This window comes from Leptidea sinapis, chromosome 21 (genome assembly GCF_905404315.1).
Source record: "Leptidea sinapis chromosome 21, ilLepSina1.1, whole genome shotgun sequence".
NCBI classification, from domain to species: domain Eukaryota; kingdom Metazoa; phylum Arthropoda; class Insecta; order Lepidoptera; family Pieridae; genus Leptidea; species Leptidea sinapis.
Genome location: NC_066285.1, coordinates 8,867,466 through 8,888,298, shown reverse-complemented (window position 1 = coordinate 8,888,298; position 20,833 = coordinate 8,867,466). Strand labels below are relative to the sequence as shown.

Genomic DNA, 20,833 nt, shown 5'->3' with positions numbered 1-20,833 from the left:
TGAAGCGACGTCTCTACGCAACGCCAAGTGATCCAGCCGTTCACAGAGCACTGGGCCACTGCTGCACTGCTGCACTGGGCAAAAATATATTAAGGGTTGGGTCACCCTAATCATTTAGGGGTATGAAAAATAGATGTTTGCCGATTCTCAGACCTACCCGATATGCACACAAAATTTCAAACAAATCGGTTTAGCCGTTTCGGAGGAGTATGGTAACAAACACCGCGACACGAGAATGTGATATATAAAAAGATTACAATTATAAAAATGAAGCGATGGCAATCTGAAATTGCAATGTGGCAATTTTGATCATTACGAAATATGCACAGAAACCGTTTTCTATGTTAAAATATTATGCATAAACAGTTGTTATTTGAGAGAACATGCTTTTGCGCAAGAATACAGTTCATTGACATTTGCATCACCTCCACCTTTTTAAGTACCCGTAGTTAAAGTTAATAGCACGATCAGCTATACGTTGTTAATGACACGTTTAATTAAATACAATTGACGTGTCTATTAATAATTTTAAGTTATGAGTTTGTTTTTAAAACCTATTAATAGGAGAATGTCGCCTGGTTATAGTGTATCAGCGAACATCAAGTGAGACCAATCTCTCATCATCTGATGGTAAGTGATCACCGCCGCCCACATACTCTTGCAACACCAGAGGAATCACAGGAGCGTTGCTGACCTTTATGGAGGTGGTATCATCCACTATATGGAAACACCACACAAGGAAGCTCATTCCACAGTTTGGAAGAAAGTTCTTTGAAAACCGCACTGTTTTTTTATGAAAATGAGGGTTGAGACGAATAGGACGTTCAGCTCATGGTAATTGATACGCCCTGCCCATTACAATGCAGCGCCGCTAAGGATTCTTGAAATACACAAAAAATCTGAGTGGCACTACAACTGCGCTCCTCACATTGAGACATAAGATGTTAAGTCTTATTAATAATAAATTTGCCCAGTAATTTCACTAGCTGCGGCGCCCTTCGGACCGAAACACAATAATGCTTACACATTACTGCTTCACGGCAGAAATAGGCACCGTTGTGGTACCTACCCATAATCTAGAAAACAGTGGGGGACCATACGCACCCAGATGGTGGGGATGATAGTATAGATGATGAGTGAAAAAGCTGGAGACAGGTCAAACAGTTCTTCGGAAAACTTCCCGTGACAAATGCGGTAGAAGACACACAATGAAGCGACGTCTCTACGCAACGAGATCAAGCCGTTCACAGTTCACTGGATCCTTTACATCTCTAATCACACATCAGACGGGCACAGTATGATATTATCGAAGTCGTATCGCGATACAACAAGCCTTCGTGTTGTGATGTTGAACCGGATCATATCGTCCCTGTAACGTGCATCTGATGCTGTGATGATGTCAAATCTCAGGGCCATCCACTCATTACGTCACTTATTTCCGTTGAAAAACAAACAATCTGTATTATTCAATATTGTTGAATATAAATAGTTTTTGGAGACAGATGAAATTTGTTTACGAAACAATAATCACTCTTCGTTTATGACACATCCCACGTGTCTGTAGCAAATATTCTCTAAGATCTTTTAGCCTAAGATCCCACCGCTAGATTCTGCAGTTATGTGTTTTTCTGATAAAACTTACTTTAAATGAACGTTGAGGGACAATGCAATGTATTTGATGTATTCGCGATAGCGATAGGTTGCCTATAAAAAAAATCAGTATTTATCTGTAATTAATTTGAGTATAATAAATTTTTGGATTTTCTTTTTAATAAATTTTACTTCATTTTAAAGGATTGAAAAAGAAATGTGGTTACTAGCTCTCAGTCAGCCGCAACATTAGGGTTATTGTAAATAGGTAAATTATTGTTGAATATTCAACAGTCAACGGTTTTTGTTTTAATTTTAATACAAAATTGAAGTTTTATACTTACTATTTACGATAAACCGTGGTTGATAGTTAAAAAATTGTCATTTTATATTAGTTTTATCAATAAAACACATACCAACAGATTCGAGCAGTTGGATCTTGTACTATTATTTAGAATTGCAGCTAGTTTAATGTTCGACGTGTTATGCCAAACACTTCTATCTCATCTCATTATTGAGTCGTCAGAGATCATTGCCAGACAATAATAGAACGTTGTGCGTAATATAATTGTGTCTTGTTAACATCAGAATGAACTGCGATTCTTTTTAGCACAATCAATAATTAATACTTGATGATATCGAACATCGCCACACCAAAATTACTAACCACTTGCGCTCATTGACCTACTTGTATAACATATTAAATATCTGGACGAACGAGCCTTGCTCGAATTTTTAAGAATGTACAAAACTTGAAGAAAAATCTAATAGGACATCTGGATTCCAACCGGGGTCTTCTGCTTTCCGGATAACCCAATGTCCCATCTGAGCTATTATAGGCTGGTATATAGTGGCGACATCTACCTTTATATTCTAATGTTATTGTAGCTGTATCTCATTAAAACACGGATAAACTACATTTTTTAAAATTGAAACCTAGCTAGATCGATTTCTCACCCCCGAAACTCCCTGTATACTAAATTTCATTAAAATCGTTGTAGCCGTTTCCGAGATTCAGTTTATATATATATATATACAATAATTACTCGTTTAAAGATATAAGTTAAGTTATATATTTTGAACAAGCAGTTTTTGTAGACATATATTTTTATACCACAGTGTCTGAAGATGATGGTTTTTAACCAGTGTGTGTTAACAGTGACATGACATACGGAACGCAGACGTGGTGGCTAACTATGGGCCTTATGAGGAAACTCATTATTGCTCAGAGGGCAATGGAGAAGGCTATGCTCGGATGTTCCCTGCCAGATCGAATCAGAAATGAGGAGATAGGAGAACCAAAGTCACCAACATAGCGCAGATGGTTGCAAAACTGAAGTGCCAGGGGAAAGGGCAAATAGGTCGATGGACAGATGGCCATTGGGGCAGTAAAGTCCTCGAAGGCGACCACGTAACGGAAAATGAAGTGTAGTGGTAGGCACAAGATAGACCAATGATCTGGTCAAGATCGTCCCGTCTCATCTAGCCTGTTCCGGCAGCACAGGGCCCATTGACGTGGCGATCTTTGGGGGACGCTATTGTCCAACAGTGGACGTCTTCTGGCTGAAGTTCAATTTGGATTAAATATTGGAGTTTATTGGAGTTTACTCTTTAAGAATCGATTTTCATATAAGGCGCCCGGTATGAGAAAAATATGGAGTGTAAAACCTACTCATCAAATGGGATAGTAACGTTTTTGGTGCGCATCATTTCTCGCGCACCTAACACTTTTCAGTTGTGTGTGTGTGTATATATATATTTGTGTGTAGCCAGCATACACAGTATACTGCATGATAGCTTACGCATGTAATATAATATACCTATTTGAGTGTGCCAAAATGTAGCCTTGTGTCCTTGATGGACCTTTTAAAATTGGAATGTTGAGTTCCACTTTTAGCAGAAGTTGTGATTGGGCATTTCTTGACATATTTTGAGCGTTAAGGATTTATTTGATTTTTTAATTAATACACTTTTATTAGCTTCTGCTGTATGTCTGTTTATAACCGACTCCATTGGACTTAATTATGTTTAGTACCTTTTCAAAGAGGAAGTTCTTGAGGAGTAAACTCCAGTCGTGCGTCGGAGCTGACACACACACTTTTTTATTATTACACACACACAGGGCTGAGCACGAAGTAACGGTATTTTATCCAAATTTTAAAAATAACAGAACACTTATTACCTAAGCTGTCCCGACACTTTTTGTAAATAATGATATTGTGTTCTACAAGGTCATAGTACATTATTTTATCCTATCATCAATATTTTCGCAGCGCAAGCGATGTAAAAAATATTTTGAGTAATTTTTTTAAACCTTGACTTACATTTTTGGAGTTATAGTAAGGAGCTCTAATTTTTTTGAAAATGTAGCATAGCCTATCTCACCCGGGGATAGTGTAGTTTCTGAACAGTGAAGGAATTTTTCAAATTGGTTCAGAAGTTTCGGAGCCAATTCAATGCAAACAATCAAATCTTTTCTCAGTATAATATTAGTATAGAAATCTCCGGAAAAACTCCCTTTTCCGAGACATTTAGATAGCTCACAGGCCCTAACTACTAGATTTCGCTTACAGTGATGATTGGATAATTTTTGTCCAAACAACTTTTTGTCCAAGGAAGTTACAGACATAAACTTTTGTACTCTTGTTGTATATATAATTGCCTACAAAAACATAGTCAAAGTCAATTAAACTTTATTCAGTTAGGCTTAAACTAAGCGCTTTTAAATCGTCACTACAAATATTTCTTTTAAATTACTGGATTTACCACAAGTTCGTAAATAGTTGAGCTCGTGAGAAGAACATATTATAAGAGTAAGACGACCTGTATAGCCGAGTGGTTAGCGATCCTACCTACTAAGCTAGAGGTCCCGGGTTCGAATCCCGGTAGGTGCAAGCATTTATATGATGGATGTGAATGTTTGTTTCCGAGTCATGGATATTTATGTATGTTTAAGAAAGTATATTGTATTAAATATATCGTTGTCTTACAACGCATAACACAGGCTATATATGCTTAATTTGAGGCAAGATTATTTGTGTAAAACGTGTGTCAATATTATTATTATTATAAGAAGTTCTTTTCAATGAATTAGAGTATTTTACAATGGCTGTAATATGAATAATAAATTAGTTTTTAAGTTGCTTCATCCAATATATGATTTGTGTTTAAATAATATAATATATTTCATAAAAAGTATTGAAGAATTAACTGTATTAAAATAAATTTATGTATTTTGGATGCATTAATCTTTAGAGCTTGAATTCGTTGTTTGTCTAAGGATGCTTCGTGAACGTCATGGTCGTGTCACAATTATGTTTTTTTGTTTTTATGAAAATAAGGGACGAGACGAGTAGGGCGTTCAGATGATGGTAAATGATACGCCCTACCCATTACAATGCAGTGCCGCGCAGGATTCTTGAAATACCCGAAAATTCTGATCGGTACTACAATTGCGCTCGTCACCTTGAGACATAAGATGTTAAGTCTCATTTGCCCAGTAATTTCACTAGCTACGGCGTCCTTTAGACCGAAACACAGTAATTTCTGCTTCACGGCAGAAATAGGCGCCGTTGTGGTACCCTTAATCTAGCCGGCTTCCTGTGCAAAGGAGCCTCCCACTGGTACTGGTATTAGTAATTGCATCTTACAAATGCAATGATTTATTAACTATAACTGGTCGACCTGGCACCACAAGCAGCACCCGAGCACGAGTTGACGCATGGACCAGCCATCGTTCCCCTCGCACATATTTGAGGGAAGGAGAAGATCGGGCACACGACGCCGCCGCAAGCAATGTTCAAATTCAGTGAGCATGACGAAACATGTCAGAGCATACCTACGCATGATAACTAAAAATAATAAATATAACTAGATAAAACATAAATAGTACAGCTGCCTTTGTGACTAGCTCCATACAGTTTTGCCCATGACCTTTTTGCGCAGAATAAATATAAAACAAATGCCTACTTATAACACGAATTTCCAGTGCGTTGGATAGGAAACAAGATTATTAATTTCACGGCGTAAATACAGATGAAAACGAATAGGTTTATCTTTAGTAAAAAGCTATTAATTTGACATTGAAAACAGTTCGTCCATTTTTTATTATAAGATTTCCCGCGATGTCTTTACGTTGAAATCACACCATATATATTCGTATTTCGTTTTCAATTTCATGGGTTGACATAATTTTTACTATATAGTACTAGTAGTCAACAGTGGGAGGCTCCTTTGCACAGGATGACGGCTAGATTATGGGTACCACAACGACGCCTATTACTGCAGTGAAGAAGCAATGTGCAAATGTTCAAAGCGATGTGAAGGGCGCCGTAGCTAGTGAAATTACTGGGCAAATAAGACTTAACATCTAATGTCTCAGGGTGACGAGCGCAATTTTAGTGCCGCTCGTTTTTGGGTTTTTCAAGAATCCTGAAAGGCACTGCATTTTAATGGGCAGGGCGTATCAATTACTATCAGTTGAACTTCCTGCTCGTCTCGTCCCGTATTGTATATAAATAAAGTACCTACTGTCAAAATTGTACCAATAGTAGTACTGCCAAAATTGGCGTTGCCGCCAAGACTATCTTGCAACACCAGATCAATTACTTGGGCATTTCCGGTCTTCTCGGAAGACGTATGTGCATTTTGAAGGCACCCATGTCGTGGAAGGATGCTCTTACCACAGTGTATTAATTGTAAGTACCAAAAATTTCGTTGTAAACCGCGCTGTGGACGAAAGCCACTTATTATTCAAATGGCGAGGGTGGTATCTAAGCCTAAGATCAATTAAGCGTACTAAGAGTTTGCTCAGACTTTACTTACACTAAACTTGCTGAGCGTAAGCTAGGCATAATCTTAGATTTCGTTTCGCGTAAGTCAAGTTCGCGTTTTATCACACTCAGCTAAGTTATACGTAAGTAAAGTCTGAGCAAAGTTTAAGTAAGCTCTATAGATCACAGTCTTAGTTTGTGGCGTCAGGTTAAATAACTCCTTCGGAACAGTTGTAATAAATGCGGTGGACGATATCTTTACTCAACGTAAAGGACATTTCATAATTTTCGTTTTCTTATTTAATGATACTAAGGCCTTTGGTTTAGGTACACATACTAGACCAATAACCCGGCCCCAGGGAATATGGAGTCCCTCTCTGTTATCCACTGGGGCAATTCCTGGCCGGCGCGTCCACGTCGCGGGGGTGGGCATTACTTGTTCCAGTAGGCCGGATCAATGTCGGTGGCTGAGTTCGGTCAGAGACCTAGTCCCGCGGGGTATAACGTGGAACCCATGCCTAGGGTTAAGGGTGAAGACCTCAACGGCTCTGAAGGTGGAGATGGAGTCCATCGGAACAGCGGATCAGGCGGAGGAGGCACAAACCCAACAGCGGGCTACACGCACATATTGGGTCAAACAGGCCCTGTTCGAGTTGCTCTCTCTCGACTCTTTTGCATTGCTTTTGCAAAAGAGTCGACGGCAAGGAATCTTTTCTTCTACGTCGGTGCTCACAGTCCAAAGCAGGATTAGTGCCTTGGCGAAAGGTGGCAACCGGCCGTAAAAATCTACAGCCAACAATCTACTCCTAATCATGAAAAGTACGGAAACAAGAGCGAAACGCAGACGACCCAGAAGGCGAAGACTGATTAGGATTTAGGAGAGCCAACCTCAACTAGTGCGAGGCTAAAGAAAAAGATTTAATGACTCTATGCTTTGTGAAATTTTATAATAACAACGGCCTTACTGGACTACACCTTAACTACAGCACTCTAAATACTAAAAAACGAATACTATACATCTATTTGTGTGTTGATTGGAGGCGTAAAAAACCGGTTTTTTAGTTAGTTAATAAGAATTTAAATTATATGAGTTATTATCGGTTTTTAATTAAGCGACATTATTAGCATATATCGTACGACAGACCACAATCGTCCTAGTTTAGGTGCATTAAAGCGTATGAATAAAAATAGAAACATTTGCTAATACACACCGTGTACAGACAGCATCATAATATATGCTAAATTATCAAAACATATATGCGATCTGTTTAAAAAACAATTAAACATTATTTTCTAAAAAAAATGCAACTAAAAATATATAAAGTTGAAATTATCTTCAGTGTTAAGTAGTATTTACATCCTCTTTGATCTTCAGAGATTTAATGAAAGAGTTAGAAGGGAACCTTTATGTAATTTTCAGATCATGTTTTTAAGAAAGAAGTAATATGTAATAATGAATCTATTTTACGTCTATTTATTTACTAAAAGTAAAACACATACATGGTAGCGCCTGGTAATTTAATTTTTAATTATAATTCAATGAATGAATAATCTAATAATTCAAAGTAGCACGAATTTAATTTATAAGGTATCTTATGTCTCGCCAGACTTATTAAATTTTGTAAAGTACCCATAATGTCTGGAGTTGTGTTTTAAGTTTTAACTCTTGTCAAATATTCCAAAGACTTTCACTATTAGCTGCATACTCGTATGTACATAATATTATTTATAATGTTGACTGTACAAGTATATGTATAATGATGAAGTTATAAGTTTAAGCGAACCCAAAATTGATATTTGATCTATTTAAATGTAACCTTTTATAAGAAAAATCGTAATTAGCTAGCTTAGCATACTTGTACTAAATAGCACTGTAATATTTAAAAAACATACTTACGTCGAACTAAAATCCTTCATGTTATAACTATTAGACATTATCACAGCGAACAGTTAACTTTTCACTAATACTGATATATTTCATCTGTAATTTAACGATTCACACGCGCGGCATGTCGAGTGGCTTTGAGGTGACAGTGAGACGGCAGTCTCAAGCCGCGATTCCTACTTTACTGCGAAGTGCGAACATGTTTGACAGATGTGAGATGACACGATCGCTAAAGCTGGGGCCATACTATCGCAATAACCCGAAGAATTGCGTTGTCGCGACACGTCTGGCCAAAGAATTCGTCCTATCGTGAATTATCATCGCGAATACGAATGCCCTTCGTACCGCTGTAGGTAATTTGCCGCACATCAAAGGGTTTTGTCGCGACAAAGTTCGTGCCGGTGGCTACACTTCGTGGTCAAGCATTTCGTCATGGATCGAACACGAATTTTCGCCTTCAAGTCTGGCCGTAGCATAAAGAAAATATCAAACGTTCGATGTGTTCTCATTAATGCTTGAACGAGCAATTGCTCGCGCGAAACTTGGAACGTGTTTTTTTATTTATTACGTCAGCGACAGGTGAGCACGAAGCTACCTTGATAATAGATGGTATGTTTTGTTTATCAAATGAAAAAGCTCTATGGTCATACTGTCTGTACCCATACTGTTTTAATAAAAAAACGCAGTGTAAAGTTACTCCAAGTATAAGATTACTTCTCCCTCAAATAAAATTTATGCACGATGCGAAAACTCGATGCGAGCACTTTTCCACTGTTCCAACCGTTCGAGTAACGTAAAGCTCATAAATCTTTCATGATCAAATCAAATTATGTCTTTGTTCAACTCTCAGGTTGTGGCTTATTATTCCCTGTCAATTATTTCTGTAGTGATAAAGGTAAGATAAAGACAAAAAGTTTTAAAATTGGAATAACTTTACGTTTATTAATAACATAGATATACGTTTATAACACAGGCCTCACTGTCTGGCATTGGATTGGTCAGACTCATGCGTTTTTAAGTCGAAGACTCGAACCCGCCACGTCTCGTATTCCATGCGAGCGCTCTTCCAATTGAGCTAACCGATCGAGTGACGTATCATTGATAAATCTTGTAAGTTCAACTATAAGGTTGTGGCTTCATCTACAGGATCTACTTAACAGTTGATAACCTGCTCAACCCCAATATTTTCATATTAGGAAATTGACTTGAGATGTCGCTGTTTCAAATCTAAACAATTTGTTATTCTTTAAAATACGCGAGAGGTCGCTGGTTTGTTTTGAAGTGAAGGTTATCACTTTGAAAACAACACATTGTTTAGACTTAATTCACTTGTTTCCAAAGGCAGTTTACCTTCACGAATCTTGCATCCAACTTCTACTATCCATCATCATATAGGTACTACACACTCAATCACTATCCTTTAATGAAGTTACTTATAATCTAGATTCTAGATATGAGGCCATAAAGTGTTTGCTAGGGACTAATCCGTGTGACTAATCAGACACTTACCGCTATAAGTAGGCTTAGTACTTTTCCCCCCATGCACATTATGTTCTACCACAGTAATTATGGCTTAAAGTCTCCCTATAGCGCAGCGAATGTTGTAATTATTATTTAATAGTATTTTTAATATAGATGAAAATATATATTTTTTTTTTAATTTTCTTCATTTTAAAAAACAAATTTTTATTGCTCTCCAAAAATTATAACTCATAGTAACATTATTTATCACTTCTAAAGTCTTTACCCATTAAAGGAAGATGTAGCCTCTATAGGATCGTTATTCGTCTGTCTGGCCGTCTTTCATGGAAGTGTCAAATTGAAATTCACATCATATTTACGAAGTATCTCATAATCTGTATCAGGACTCTCGTTTGTCCTCCTTTCTCCATAAAAAAAGCTATAATAATAACTGTTTTAGTGTTAACAAAGGAGTTGGATATGGTAGAAAGTTCCTTGGAAACCACATGGGTGGATGAACGGCACACATTAATGATGATGGTGTGGATTATAACCATTATGGGATGGAGGAATTTGGCAGCAAGAATCAAAATCAAAGTCATATAAATTTTATTCAATTAGCACCATACAAATTAATTTGTTATATAGATTTCAGCCATTGTAAAATACTCTATTTAAATCGAATCTGTTCAGGAAAATCGCAGGCAGTAATTGATTCCACAAAGTGGATGTGCGGGGCAAGAAATTTCTTGCAAAATGCGGGGTTGTGCCAGACGTCAACGTGATGCGGGTGGTACTTTGCACGTAATGTCCGGTGGTGGAATTCAGCCACTGGAATCAACTCGAACAGCTCCTCTGAGCACTCTCCGTGATAAATGCGGTAGAAGTTGCAGAGAGCACATCCCACATCTCAACGCAATGCCAAATAATGAAGCCGATCGGAAATGACTTGATCGTCGATGATTCGAGCCGCTCTTCTTCGTTGTATGCGGTCAAATGGAAGAAGCTGGTACTGAGGAGCACCCGCCCAGAGTTGAGAACAGTACTCCATGTGAGGACGAATTTGGGCCTTATATAGTTGCAGGTGGTGGCTTATAGTGAAATACTGTCTCGCCTTACTGAGTACACCAAGCTTTTTAGAGGCCAGTTTGGTCTTCTTTGCCAAGTGACCACGGAACTGAACATCGCTCGATATATCGAAGCCAAGTATGCCACTACAGGCTGTGGCAGTTAGAGGAGTGATCTCGAATCGAGGGGATACGACATAAGGAGACTTTTTAGTGTTGAAGTCACAAACTTGTGTCTTCTTGGGGTTGAAGTGGACTGATGAAATTTTGTCGGCGCCATTCCGAGACTTTGTAAAGCATAGTCTCGATTTCGTACACAAGTTTGTTCCAAATCTCGGCGACGCTATCCCGGGCCATGTTGGCACGGGCGGTGAAGGTCACCACATCAAACAGTGTAGGGGATAGCACGCAGCCTTGGGACTCGGAACACCAGCGTTTATGGGTTTTAAGTCGGAGCATGCACCGTTGATAACAACCTTGATGCTCCGATCGGCCAAAAAGCTACTGACCCATTTGCACAACTTCTCGGGAAGCCCATAGGATGGCAGTTTCGCTATCAGCACTTTTACCACACCCGATCGAAGGCTTTCGCTATGTCCAAACTCACCGCCAACGCCTCTCCCTTCGACTCAACCGCTTGTGCCCATTTATGGGTGAGGTATGCAAGAAGGAAATCGTACTGACAGTCGCTGATCAGCTGGTGCTCCTCTAGGTATTCCAACAGTTGGCATTTTAATCCTTTGAGAAGGTTTATTAAAATGTAAAACACTCGCGTCAATCAAAGAAAATACTAAATTTATGTATATTTTTTTTAACTTTTGGTAAACTTTTAAATAGACATCATAAATCTGTCTGGCTTTGATAATAGTCTAAATAGTTTCGGACAGTAAAACATGTCAAGGTTCTAAAGGGCCAACGCACGATTTATACGATATTTATTTTTAAATCAGCAGACACGTGTAGCAACAATGTTGTTGAATGCTTTAAATATAAACTAATGACAATTAACTAAATACCTACTTATAATAAGACAGATAGTGCTTACTCAGGTGTAAAATGTTTCAAATTACACGTAATATATTTGGTAATATAATATGAAGCAGGGCTATTCAAAGGAAAGGTTTATTCGTTAGTCATAATATAGTTGTTCTTACTTGCATGATAGTTTGACGACCTGTATAGCCGAGTGGTTAGCGATCCTACCTACTAAGTTAGAGGTTATTCGGGTTCGAATCCCGGTAGGTGCAAGCATTTATATGATGAATATGGATGTTTGTTTCCGAGTCATGGATGTATCATATATGTATTTATGTATGTTTTAGTAAGTATATTGTATTAAATATATCGTTGTCTTGCAACCCGTAACACAGGCTATATATGCCTAATTTGGGGCAAGATAATTTGTATAAAAGTGTGTCAATATTAAAATAAAAAGTTCTATTGGGAAAAAAAAAATGTAAAAACTACCCTCGTTTTTACATTTTTTTTTAAATTCCTATCCGCGTTTTGGTCTAGATTCGTATCCTCCTCGCAATTTCGACATCTTACTTCAGCTACCAAGCCCTTTCAAACTCATAATAATATGTCTACTGAACTAAAACCAATGAACAAGAATTGAATAAATTTCAATATGTATAAGTTGTAAAATAAATATAATTTATTTCTTTCTAATTGTATAAATATTATAATTTAATGATATTTAAATAAACCTTATTGGTTGTATATAATACCTTCTTTATTACAATATTGTTCCTACTACAAACGAAAATTTTACGAATTTTTGTTAAGTATAACTTGCATGTGATAGATTATTAAGCTGTTGTTATTATTTAATAATCTTAAAGAAGTAAGTGTATATGTTGTTATATGATTTAAAAGATGGGCTGGGAGTTTCTTATCGGTTCTTCTCCCCATGTCAAAGCTCCGTTACGAACCGATGTAGCGTCATGACGTAATAAATATATTTCTAAAATTATGGTGGTTTACTTGAATATAAAGGTTATAAGTTTTTCATATTCACTTTACTTGTAATTTTTATTCCCTATACTCTATATCTAATAGCTATTCTAACACATGCGACCATAAGCACATAAACTTTTATTATTATACGCAATACACTATTTTATTCTATATATTCATAAAGTAATAACTTTAGCGCTCCCTTAGTCGATTTAAGCCGACTTCATATGAACGAGCGCTATATAGCTACGTGTGACAACTCAGTGTCATTCAATAATCTCACCAGTCACCCACAAAAGACAGTACACAGTGAGCATAAACGATTAGTTATCACTTAATAATAAAATTAGTTTAAAAAAACTAAAAAAATGCTTTGGTTGAAAAGATAATGGTTAAAATTTAAAATCAACTATAAATTAACAAAAATCTTATTTAGCAAATTGAACAATGGAATTATTTTATCAAATTAATGAGTTGTCATCGGTCCTCGATAAATGTATGGAGTTTGAACGAAACCTGGCCGCTTAAAGTTGGTCAAAATCGCGCCCAAATGAGCCGGTTACGAATAAACATACATACAGGTGAAGATAATAAAAAACATGTAAAAATACTGTTATTTCATAATTTTACAATTTTGCTTCTGACGGCGTGATTGTCTATGTATTTTTAAATATTTAAGGTGTTGGCACACACCTAACATTTTCCCACAACTAAATATTTGGCTTCAAAATAGTTCTCCATAAATACAATGCGTGGGATTCACCAACTCGGAGTTGACCAGCGCCGCGTTAACTCTGTAATTCTTTAGAATAATCAGATGAAATTGGACTAGGGCTATGGGCCATATGGGGAAGCTCATGGTCTATCAGAGGGCAATGGACAGGGTTGTGCTCGGAGTTTCCCTGCGAGATCGAATCAGAAATGAGGAGATCCGTAGGAGAATAAAAGTCACCGCCATAGCCTAGATAGCTGCGAAACTAAAGTGGCAGTGGGCAGCTGGCACATAACTCCATGGACAGATGACCGTTGGGACAGTAGTGTCCTGGAATGGCAACCACATACCGGAAGACGTAGTGTTGGTAAGGCCCCCACAAGATGGACCGACGATCTGGTCAAGATCGCTGAAGTACGTTGGATGAGAGCAGCGCCGAACGTCATGGAGGTTTTGGGGAGGCCTTTGTCCAGCAATGGACGTCGTCCGGCTGAAATGATGATAATGATTGGACTAGGGTGTTTCACCTAACCACCAAATCATTTCCACTACTTCTATAATATTGGTACATAAAAGTACTTTTCTTGTAAAAAATTTCAAGTAGTTTTTACTAATAGAGATGTCATACTCATTGAATCAAATCTAATACTATTAATCTCATTAAGCGATAATTATAAATATTAAACTCGTTCCTATCTAATCTGCTTTTTTCCAGGTTTTAATCTAGAGGAGCTGTTTGACCAAATTAGAGAGCTATATTATTTTATAAAAATCGGTGTATGCTTGAGACCATTCATTGCACCAAGGAAAGTGAAAAATCATCAAGCCGAGGTAAATGTTATCAAATATAATATGCTTACCGAGCGACTTTACCTAAACGAGCGTTAAATAACTGAGCATGACGGTTCAGTCTCATTCGCTATCCATAAAATGAAGTACTAAGTGCGCTTAAAGAATTTGTCATTTCCAAAAGCAATTTTATAAAAATGTATTCCATGTACCTAGAAATGGTTCTAACGGTTAGATGAAATTTACCAGAACTTTTTTGAGGCGATAATTCGTTCTAGCCAACTCTCGGATCGGGGTAAAAGTATCTGGTCTCGGATTGGGGTAAGTGACCTTGCCTACTAAAGATACTTCCCGGGTTCAAATCCCGGCAGGTGTAAACATTTATATGATGAATATTGATGTTTATAATATATATGTATATATTTGTATATCATATTAAATAAACCTTTGTCTTATAGTGTGTTTTCCTAGTTTGGGGCAAGACAATTTGTCCAAAAGTATGTAAAGTATGTCAATATTATTATTATTACTTGGTTTCGGATCGGGGTAAACTTTAAACGATTTAAAAAGCTCTTCATCTTCTAGCTTCTCTTTCTACCTTCGTATGAAGCTTTACTTTTTCACTGCTTTGGGTTCAGCTTTGTAGCAGCAAACCCATTTCAGTGCAGTGCTGCTCAGGATTCTTGAAAAACACAAAAATTCTTAGCGATACTACAATTGCACTCGTCACCTTAAGACATAAGATATTAAGTCTCATGTGCCCAGTAATTTCACTAGCTGCGGCGCCCTTCAGATCGAAACACAATAATGCTTACACATTACTGCTTCACGGCAGAAATAGGCGCCGTTATGGTGCCCATAATCTAGCCAGCATCCTGTGCAAAGGAGCCTCCCACTGGTACATAGCAAAGATTGAAAATATTTCACAGAAAAAACTAAGCGGTTTTCTTCTTTTTTTGAATCTTCTTATGAGCCATCAAGTCTTAATTTAGATAACTGGGCCCCCCCTTTATGCACAAACACTAATAACACTAATGTAAGTAATCTGAGTGTCACATTATCAGATATAAAAATTAAACTGAAATCTCTGGACCCTTCAAAAGGTCCGGGACCTGACGGAATTCCAGCTAGGTTTCTTAAAAATACATGGGAAACCATCTCCTATCCAATACAAATAATATTTAATAAATGTCTGAATGAAGGAATATTCCCTAGCGTTTGGAAGCATGCAAATTTAGTTCCGATTCATAAAAACGGACCTAGAAGTAATGTTGAAAAATACCGCCCTATCTCAATAATGTCATCTTTGTCAAAGGTCTTTGAGAGTCTTGTACATGATAAAATTTACCCCCTACTTCACAACAGTATATTAGAACAACAGCATGGCTTTGTCAAGGGAAGATCAACCACAACAAATTTAATTTTATTCACGACCTCTCTTTTCAATAACATTGATCAAAATATTCAAACCGATACTGTTTACACAGATTTTCAAAAGGCGTTTGACAAAGTTGACCACAAAATATTATTGGATAAAATCTCCTACAATGGCATAAAAGGCAACCTGCTTCGTTGGTTTGCATCCTTTCTTACTAAACGTACCCAGAAAATCGTCATTAGTGGTTATGAGTCTCGACCTGTTAATGTAACATCCGGTGTTCCTCAGGGATCTATTTTAGGACCTTTTTTATTCGTTCTATTTATTAATGATATTCACACATGTTTCCTAAATTCAAAATTCTTACTTTATGCAGACGACCTGAAGATATATAAAACCATATCAAATCCTTCTGACATTATTCTCTTGCAACAGGACTTAAATAGACTCACCGACTATTGCAACGCTAATAAATTGTTCCTGAGCATTCCCAAGTGCCACTCTATAACGTTTTCTAAAAAAAGAAATATTATTACCTCCCAATATTCCCTTTGCAGTTCAAATCTAGCTAAAATGTGCAGTGTCCGTGATCTTGGCATACAGCTTGACTCTAAACTACATTTAGACCAGCTCATCAACAATATTGTAAACAATGCATATAAGATGTTTGGATTTGTCATGCGCGTATCCCGCCAGTTTAAACAACATACAACATACATAACACTTTACAAATCACTAATACGTCCTCAACTTGAATACGCTGTTAAGGTCTGGGATCCTCTGTACAGTAAATATACCGATATGATTGAGACTTTACAGCGTAAATTTCGAAAATCGACTCATTATAGATGTTACCGATCTAAATTATCATACCCCGATCTGCTACAAAAATATAATTTACAGACCCTAAAGACCAGAAGGAAACTTCTTGGGGCTAAAACATTATATGGATTATGTAACAACAAATATGACTGCAGTGATTTAGTACACAATCTAAACTTCCAGGTCCCAAGAGTTGTATGTCAGCGCAGTGTACGTAAGCGTCCCCTTTTTGCAGTTAGCCCAATTCGAACCAACTCCGGCAAACGCGCGCCTCTGCAACGCCTATTTAGCACATACAATGAAATCTTTTCAGATATTGACATATTAGGTATATCGGAACGACAATTCAAATCAGCAATTAATAGCACATTGAAACAGCATCAACTTAATTAATGTTATTTAATTAAATTTAAACTTAAATCTCATTGTTATGAAATTAAATATTCTCATTGGAGACTTATATGTAACATCATAATAATATTGTAAGCTACATCTGTTTGTAATAACTACTTTTCTTTCTTGTTACCTAACACTTAAATAGTAACCCGTGGACACTGTCGTTGGTTATGCACTCAGTACTATTTATGTTATTTCTTCCTCTAATGTAATCATCTAGTGTGTAATTGTTTTGTGTCCCAAATAAAATAAAATAAAATAAAATAAGCGGTAATATAGAAGTGGTATTTTCAATTCTGTACAGAATGAAAGACAACGAAGATATATGAATACCGAGCTCTCAGAGTGGAATGGAAAAGAAAACCGCTGAAGTAAATTTAGTTACAATTAGTGTATTTTGGACACGTTAAACAGACTGCAACGTATCTACCGCAGTTTATTTATGTGTTTAGTTTAAGAATTATGTATAGTATATAAAGATTTCTTTCTTCTTTGTAGTAATATTTTTTACTAGGAAAAACCTGGCCAACCTTCATTATGCGTTATTTCTTCAAAATTTTACACTGTTAGTAATAATGAATACTTGAAGATAAACTTTGTGCATTTTTTATTATTTTGAAATGGTTAGGGAATAATTTCGCAAGACTTGCTTTATTTGTCAGTGTTAAAGTACTGGTACTTTTTCATTTATGTGGTTAACTACAATATTCATTTGTTATCGTACACAAAAATAACAATTTATAGTATCTAAAAGATTTCAATCTCATAACATCTAAAAAACACTACAGAACTATTACAATTATCTTACGAATTTACGATCAGGTCACGTGTCCTGACGTGAGTTTAACATTTTATATACATCCCAAGAAAAGAGCTCAACGCCGCTAAAGAAGTTTTCTTCACTTCAATAACCTGATGTACGAAAGCGTCGGTTGCACAATGAACACGTTGATCCTCACCACGGAGCTCCCGGTTCGATCCTCGCCCGCCACGTGCTAATGTAATTAAAATTTATATCTACGTAAAAGTTTAGTAACGCTCAAGTGATTCCTCTGGTGTTAAGAGATAATGGTTTTGGGGTGCATAAACAAAATATGAGAATATATATTTCTGACTGAATCTTACTTTAAAATTGACGTATTTAATTTGCTTTTTGGAATGAACCTTCCAAAAAGTGAAATGAAGTACGAAAATATGAAAAGTGTATGAAAAATTAACAGTTTGAGCTTATTAAGCTCTGCATTGGTGAATGTTTTTGTTATTTATTTGGGACTAGCATATGACGTTATTATATATATATGCATAGATTATTTGTATTCATCATCATCATCATCAACCGGAAGACGTCCACTGCTGGACAAAGGCTTCCCCCAAAGTTCTCCACGACGATTGGTCCTGCGCTGCACTCATCGAACGTATTCCGGCGATCTTGACCAGATCGTCGGTCCATCTTGTGGAGGACCCACCAACACTGCGTCTTACGGTACGGTCGCTATTCGAGAACTTTAGTTAACTTATTAGTCCGTAGAACTTTGTGCCCTGCCCACTGCCACTTCAGTTTTGCAATCATTGGGGTTATGTTTATGGGGTTATGGGGTTATATAGTAAATATTACGTACAAGCTGGTTATCAAACAAGTGAATGTGTAAAAGTTCTGGTTATAATCCCAGCGCAGAGGTATGTAGATTTTTCATTCGATTTAAACAATTTAATAACTGATCTAGATGACACACATATATCGAAACATTACTTCTGTTCTCCAGAAAGCGTTAAACATAATTTACAACTAGGACAACATAAGGCGTTGACTATTTTATTGCAGAACATCCGTAATTTACACTGTAATTTTGATAACTTACTTACGCTACTGCGACGGATTAGCTTCGATTTGGACATAATAATTCTTACAGAGGGTTGGTTATCGCAATGTGTGAATTATCCTACTTTAAATGGATGTAATTATTCGAATACTTTATTCAATTATAACCAAAACGATTGAGTTATTGTTTACTATAAATCATGTATCAAAAATATATCTACTATCGAACGCAATTTAACAAACGGTACTTGTATACAAATAATAATTCAAAATACGGTCATCTTAGGTATTTATCGACCGCCCTGTTTTAATAATATTGAACCTTTTCTATTAAGTCTCGCTGATATATTGAATTCTTTAACTTCTTTTTCAAACGTGGTAATCGTAGGAGACATAAATATAAATATTGCGGATCAGAGTAGCGCTCGAAGAGCTGAAAGTTACTTAAATCTGTGTGCTTATTTTGGCTTATACCCTGCCCATAATTACCCCACTAGAGAAAAAAGCTGCCTTGATCATGTTATGGTTAAATCCAAGGAATCGTAGAAGCAGCTGTTTTGGAAACAACAGTCACTGACCACTACCCAGTTCTTTTCCAGATTCCTGAAATATTAAAGAAACAAATAAAATTAAACAAAATCATTTCCTACAAAAACATTTCAAGGGATCTATCTAATTATGAATGGTCACAAATCACAAGCCTTACTAAACCCACAGAGGCGGTTTCATTGTTACTTCAGACTGTCGGAGATATTGTGAAAAATAACACCAGTGTTCGTACTTTACCACACTCCAAAATAACTTTAAAACCATGGATCACTCCTGGTCTTCTAAAATGTATTCAACGCAGAGATCTACTACATAAAAAATGTAAAAAGTATACAGGAAATTTAACCTTGCTTGCTAATTATAAAAAGTATAGGAATATATGTAATAATACACTCAAAACTATTAAACGTGTATATGAGCGAGTGGAAACAGAGAAACACTCTAAAAACCCAAAAGAACTTTGGAAGCTTATTAAGAAATTTAGTTTTTTTTTATTTTTTTTATTTATTTAATGGATCACCAACATAAGAAATAGTAGTTACAGTTTTAATAATTACATTGCATTACTTATAAAATTTAACTTTTCCTACAATTAAAGGTAATCACAGCATGCTTTCTGTTACAAAAATTATTAGTAAGGAGAAATCAAAAGAAAAAAAAAATTAATTAAAATTAGTAAATTACGAGCTATTTATATTAATTACAAATCTGTGAATGCAGTATTCCAATCAATTTATTATATAAGACTATCTAGGTATTACATTCTGAGGCTGTAGATAGGTCACACTTAATAAGCTTTAATTTAAAGTTGTTAAGACTATCAAAATTAATGTCGATATTTGGACTTTTCTTTGTATAGTCATTATAGCGACGAGAAATGCGTACCACAGGTGAATCACATCCTAGATTGGTTTACAGAAACTTGGCTCAAACAAGTCACATAGATGTCGTGGTATTCTGGCAGGAAATTTAAATTTAAATTTAAGTAACAGAGCTGGACAATCAATGCCGCCGTTTATTAACCTATGGAGAAATAACATGTCGAGATGAGATCGTCGCGAGGATAGCTGCTGTAATTGAAAGTGCTTCAGTTTGTCTGCATATGTCCTGACTGTATTTGGAGTCTTGAATCGGTACGATAGACTACCAATTAACTTTTTCTGTTCCCTTTCCAGTCTATCTGTATGCACCTTATAAGTCGGGTTCCAAGCTGTACTACAATACTCAAGCTTGCTCCTAACGTAACAGTTATATAATTTTTACTGTAGCTGGTTTTTTGAAGACCTTTGTACTTCTTAAAATAAAGCCCAGAGATCGATTTGCTTCAGCCGAGATTTTATCAATATGATCCGAAAAACGTAGCTTGCTGTCTACTTGGATACCGAGGTCTCGAATACTTGGTACTTCATGTAGTTTTTGTCCGTCAATGAAGTATTCGGATTGCAAAGTGCATCGCTTTCTAACATACTTTATATGTTGACATTTTAAGGTGTTTAGAAACATTTTGTTCTTTGTGCACCAATCATGAATTTTGTCAATGTCATTCTGAAGGCATTTCACGTCAGAGCTGTTTCTCACTGTCTTGACCAACTTAAGGTTGTCTGCAAAAAGATAAACGTCGCTGTGATTTACAG

The 20,833-nt window shown here is 36.5% G+C and overlaps 1 protein-coding gene across 1 annotated transcript in view; it reads right to left on the bottom strand.

Annotated features, from left to right (window-relative positions):
• LOC126970640 (proton-coupled amino acid transporter-like protein pathetic) overlaps positions 1-8,440 on the bottom strand; it is a 30,820-nt gene extending 22,380 nt beyond the window's left edge. Inside the window, exon 1 of the mRNA XM_050816718.1 lies at positions 8,260-8,440. Coding sequence (XP_050672675.1) covers positions 8,260-8,297 — 38 coding nt within the window. The 5' untranslated portion in view covers positions 8,298-8,440. The remainder of the gene's footprint in view (positions 1-8,259) is intronic.
• Positions 8,441-20,833: the final 12,393 nt, after the last annotated feature.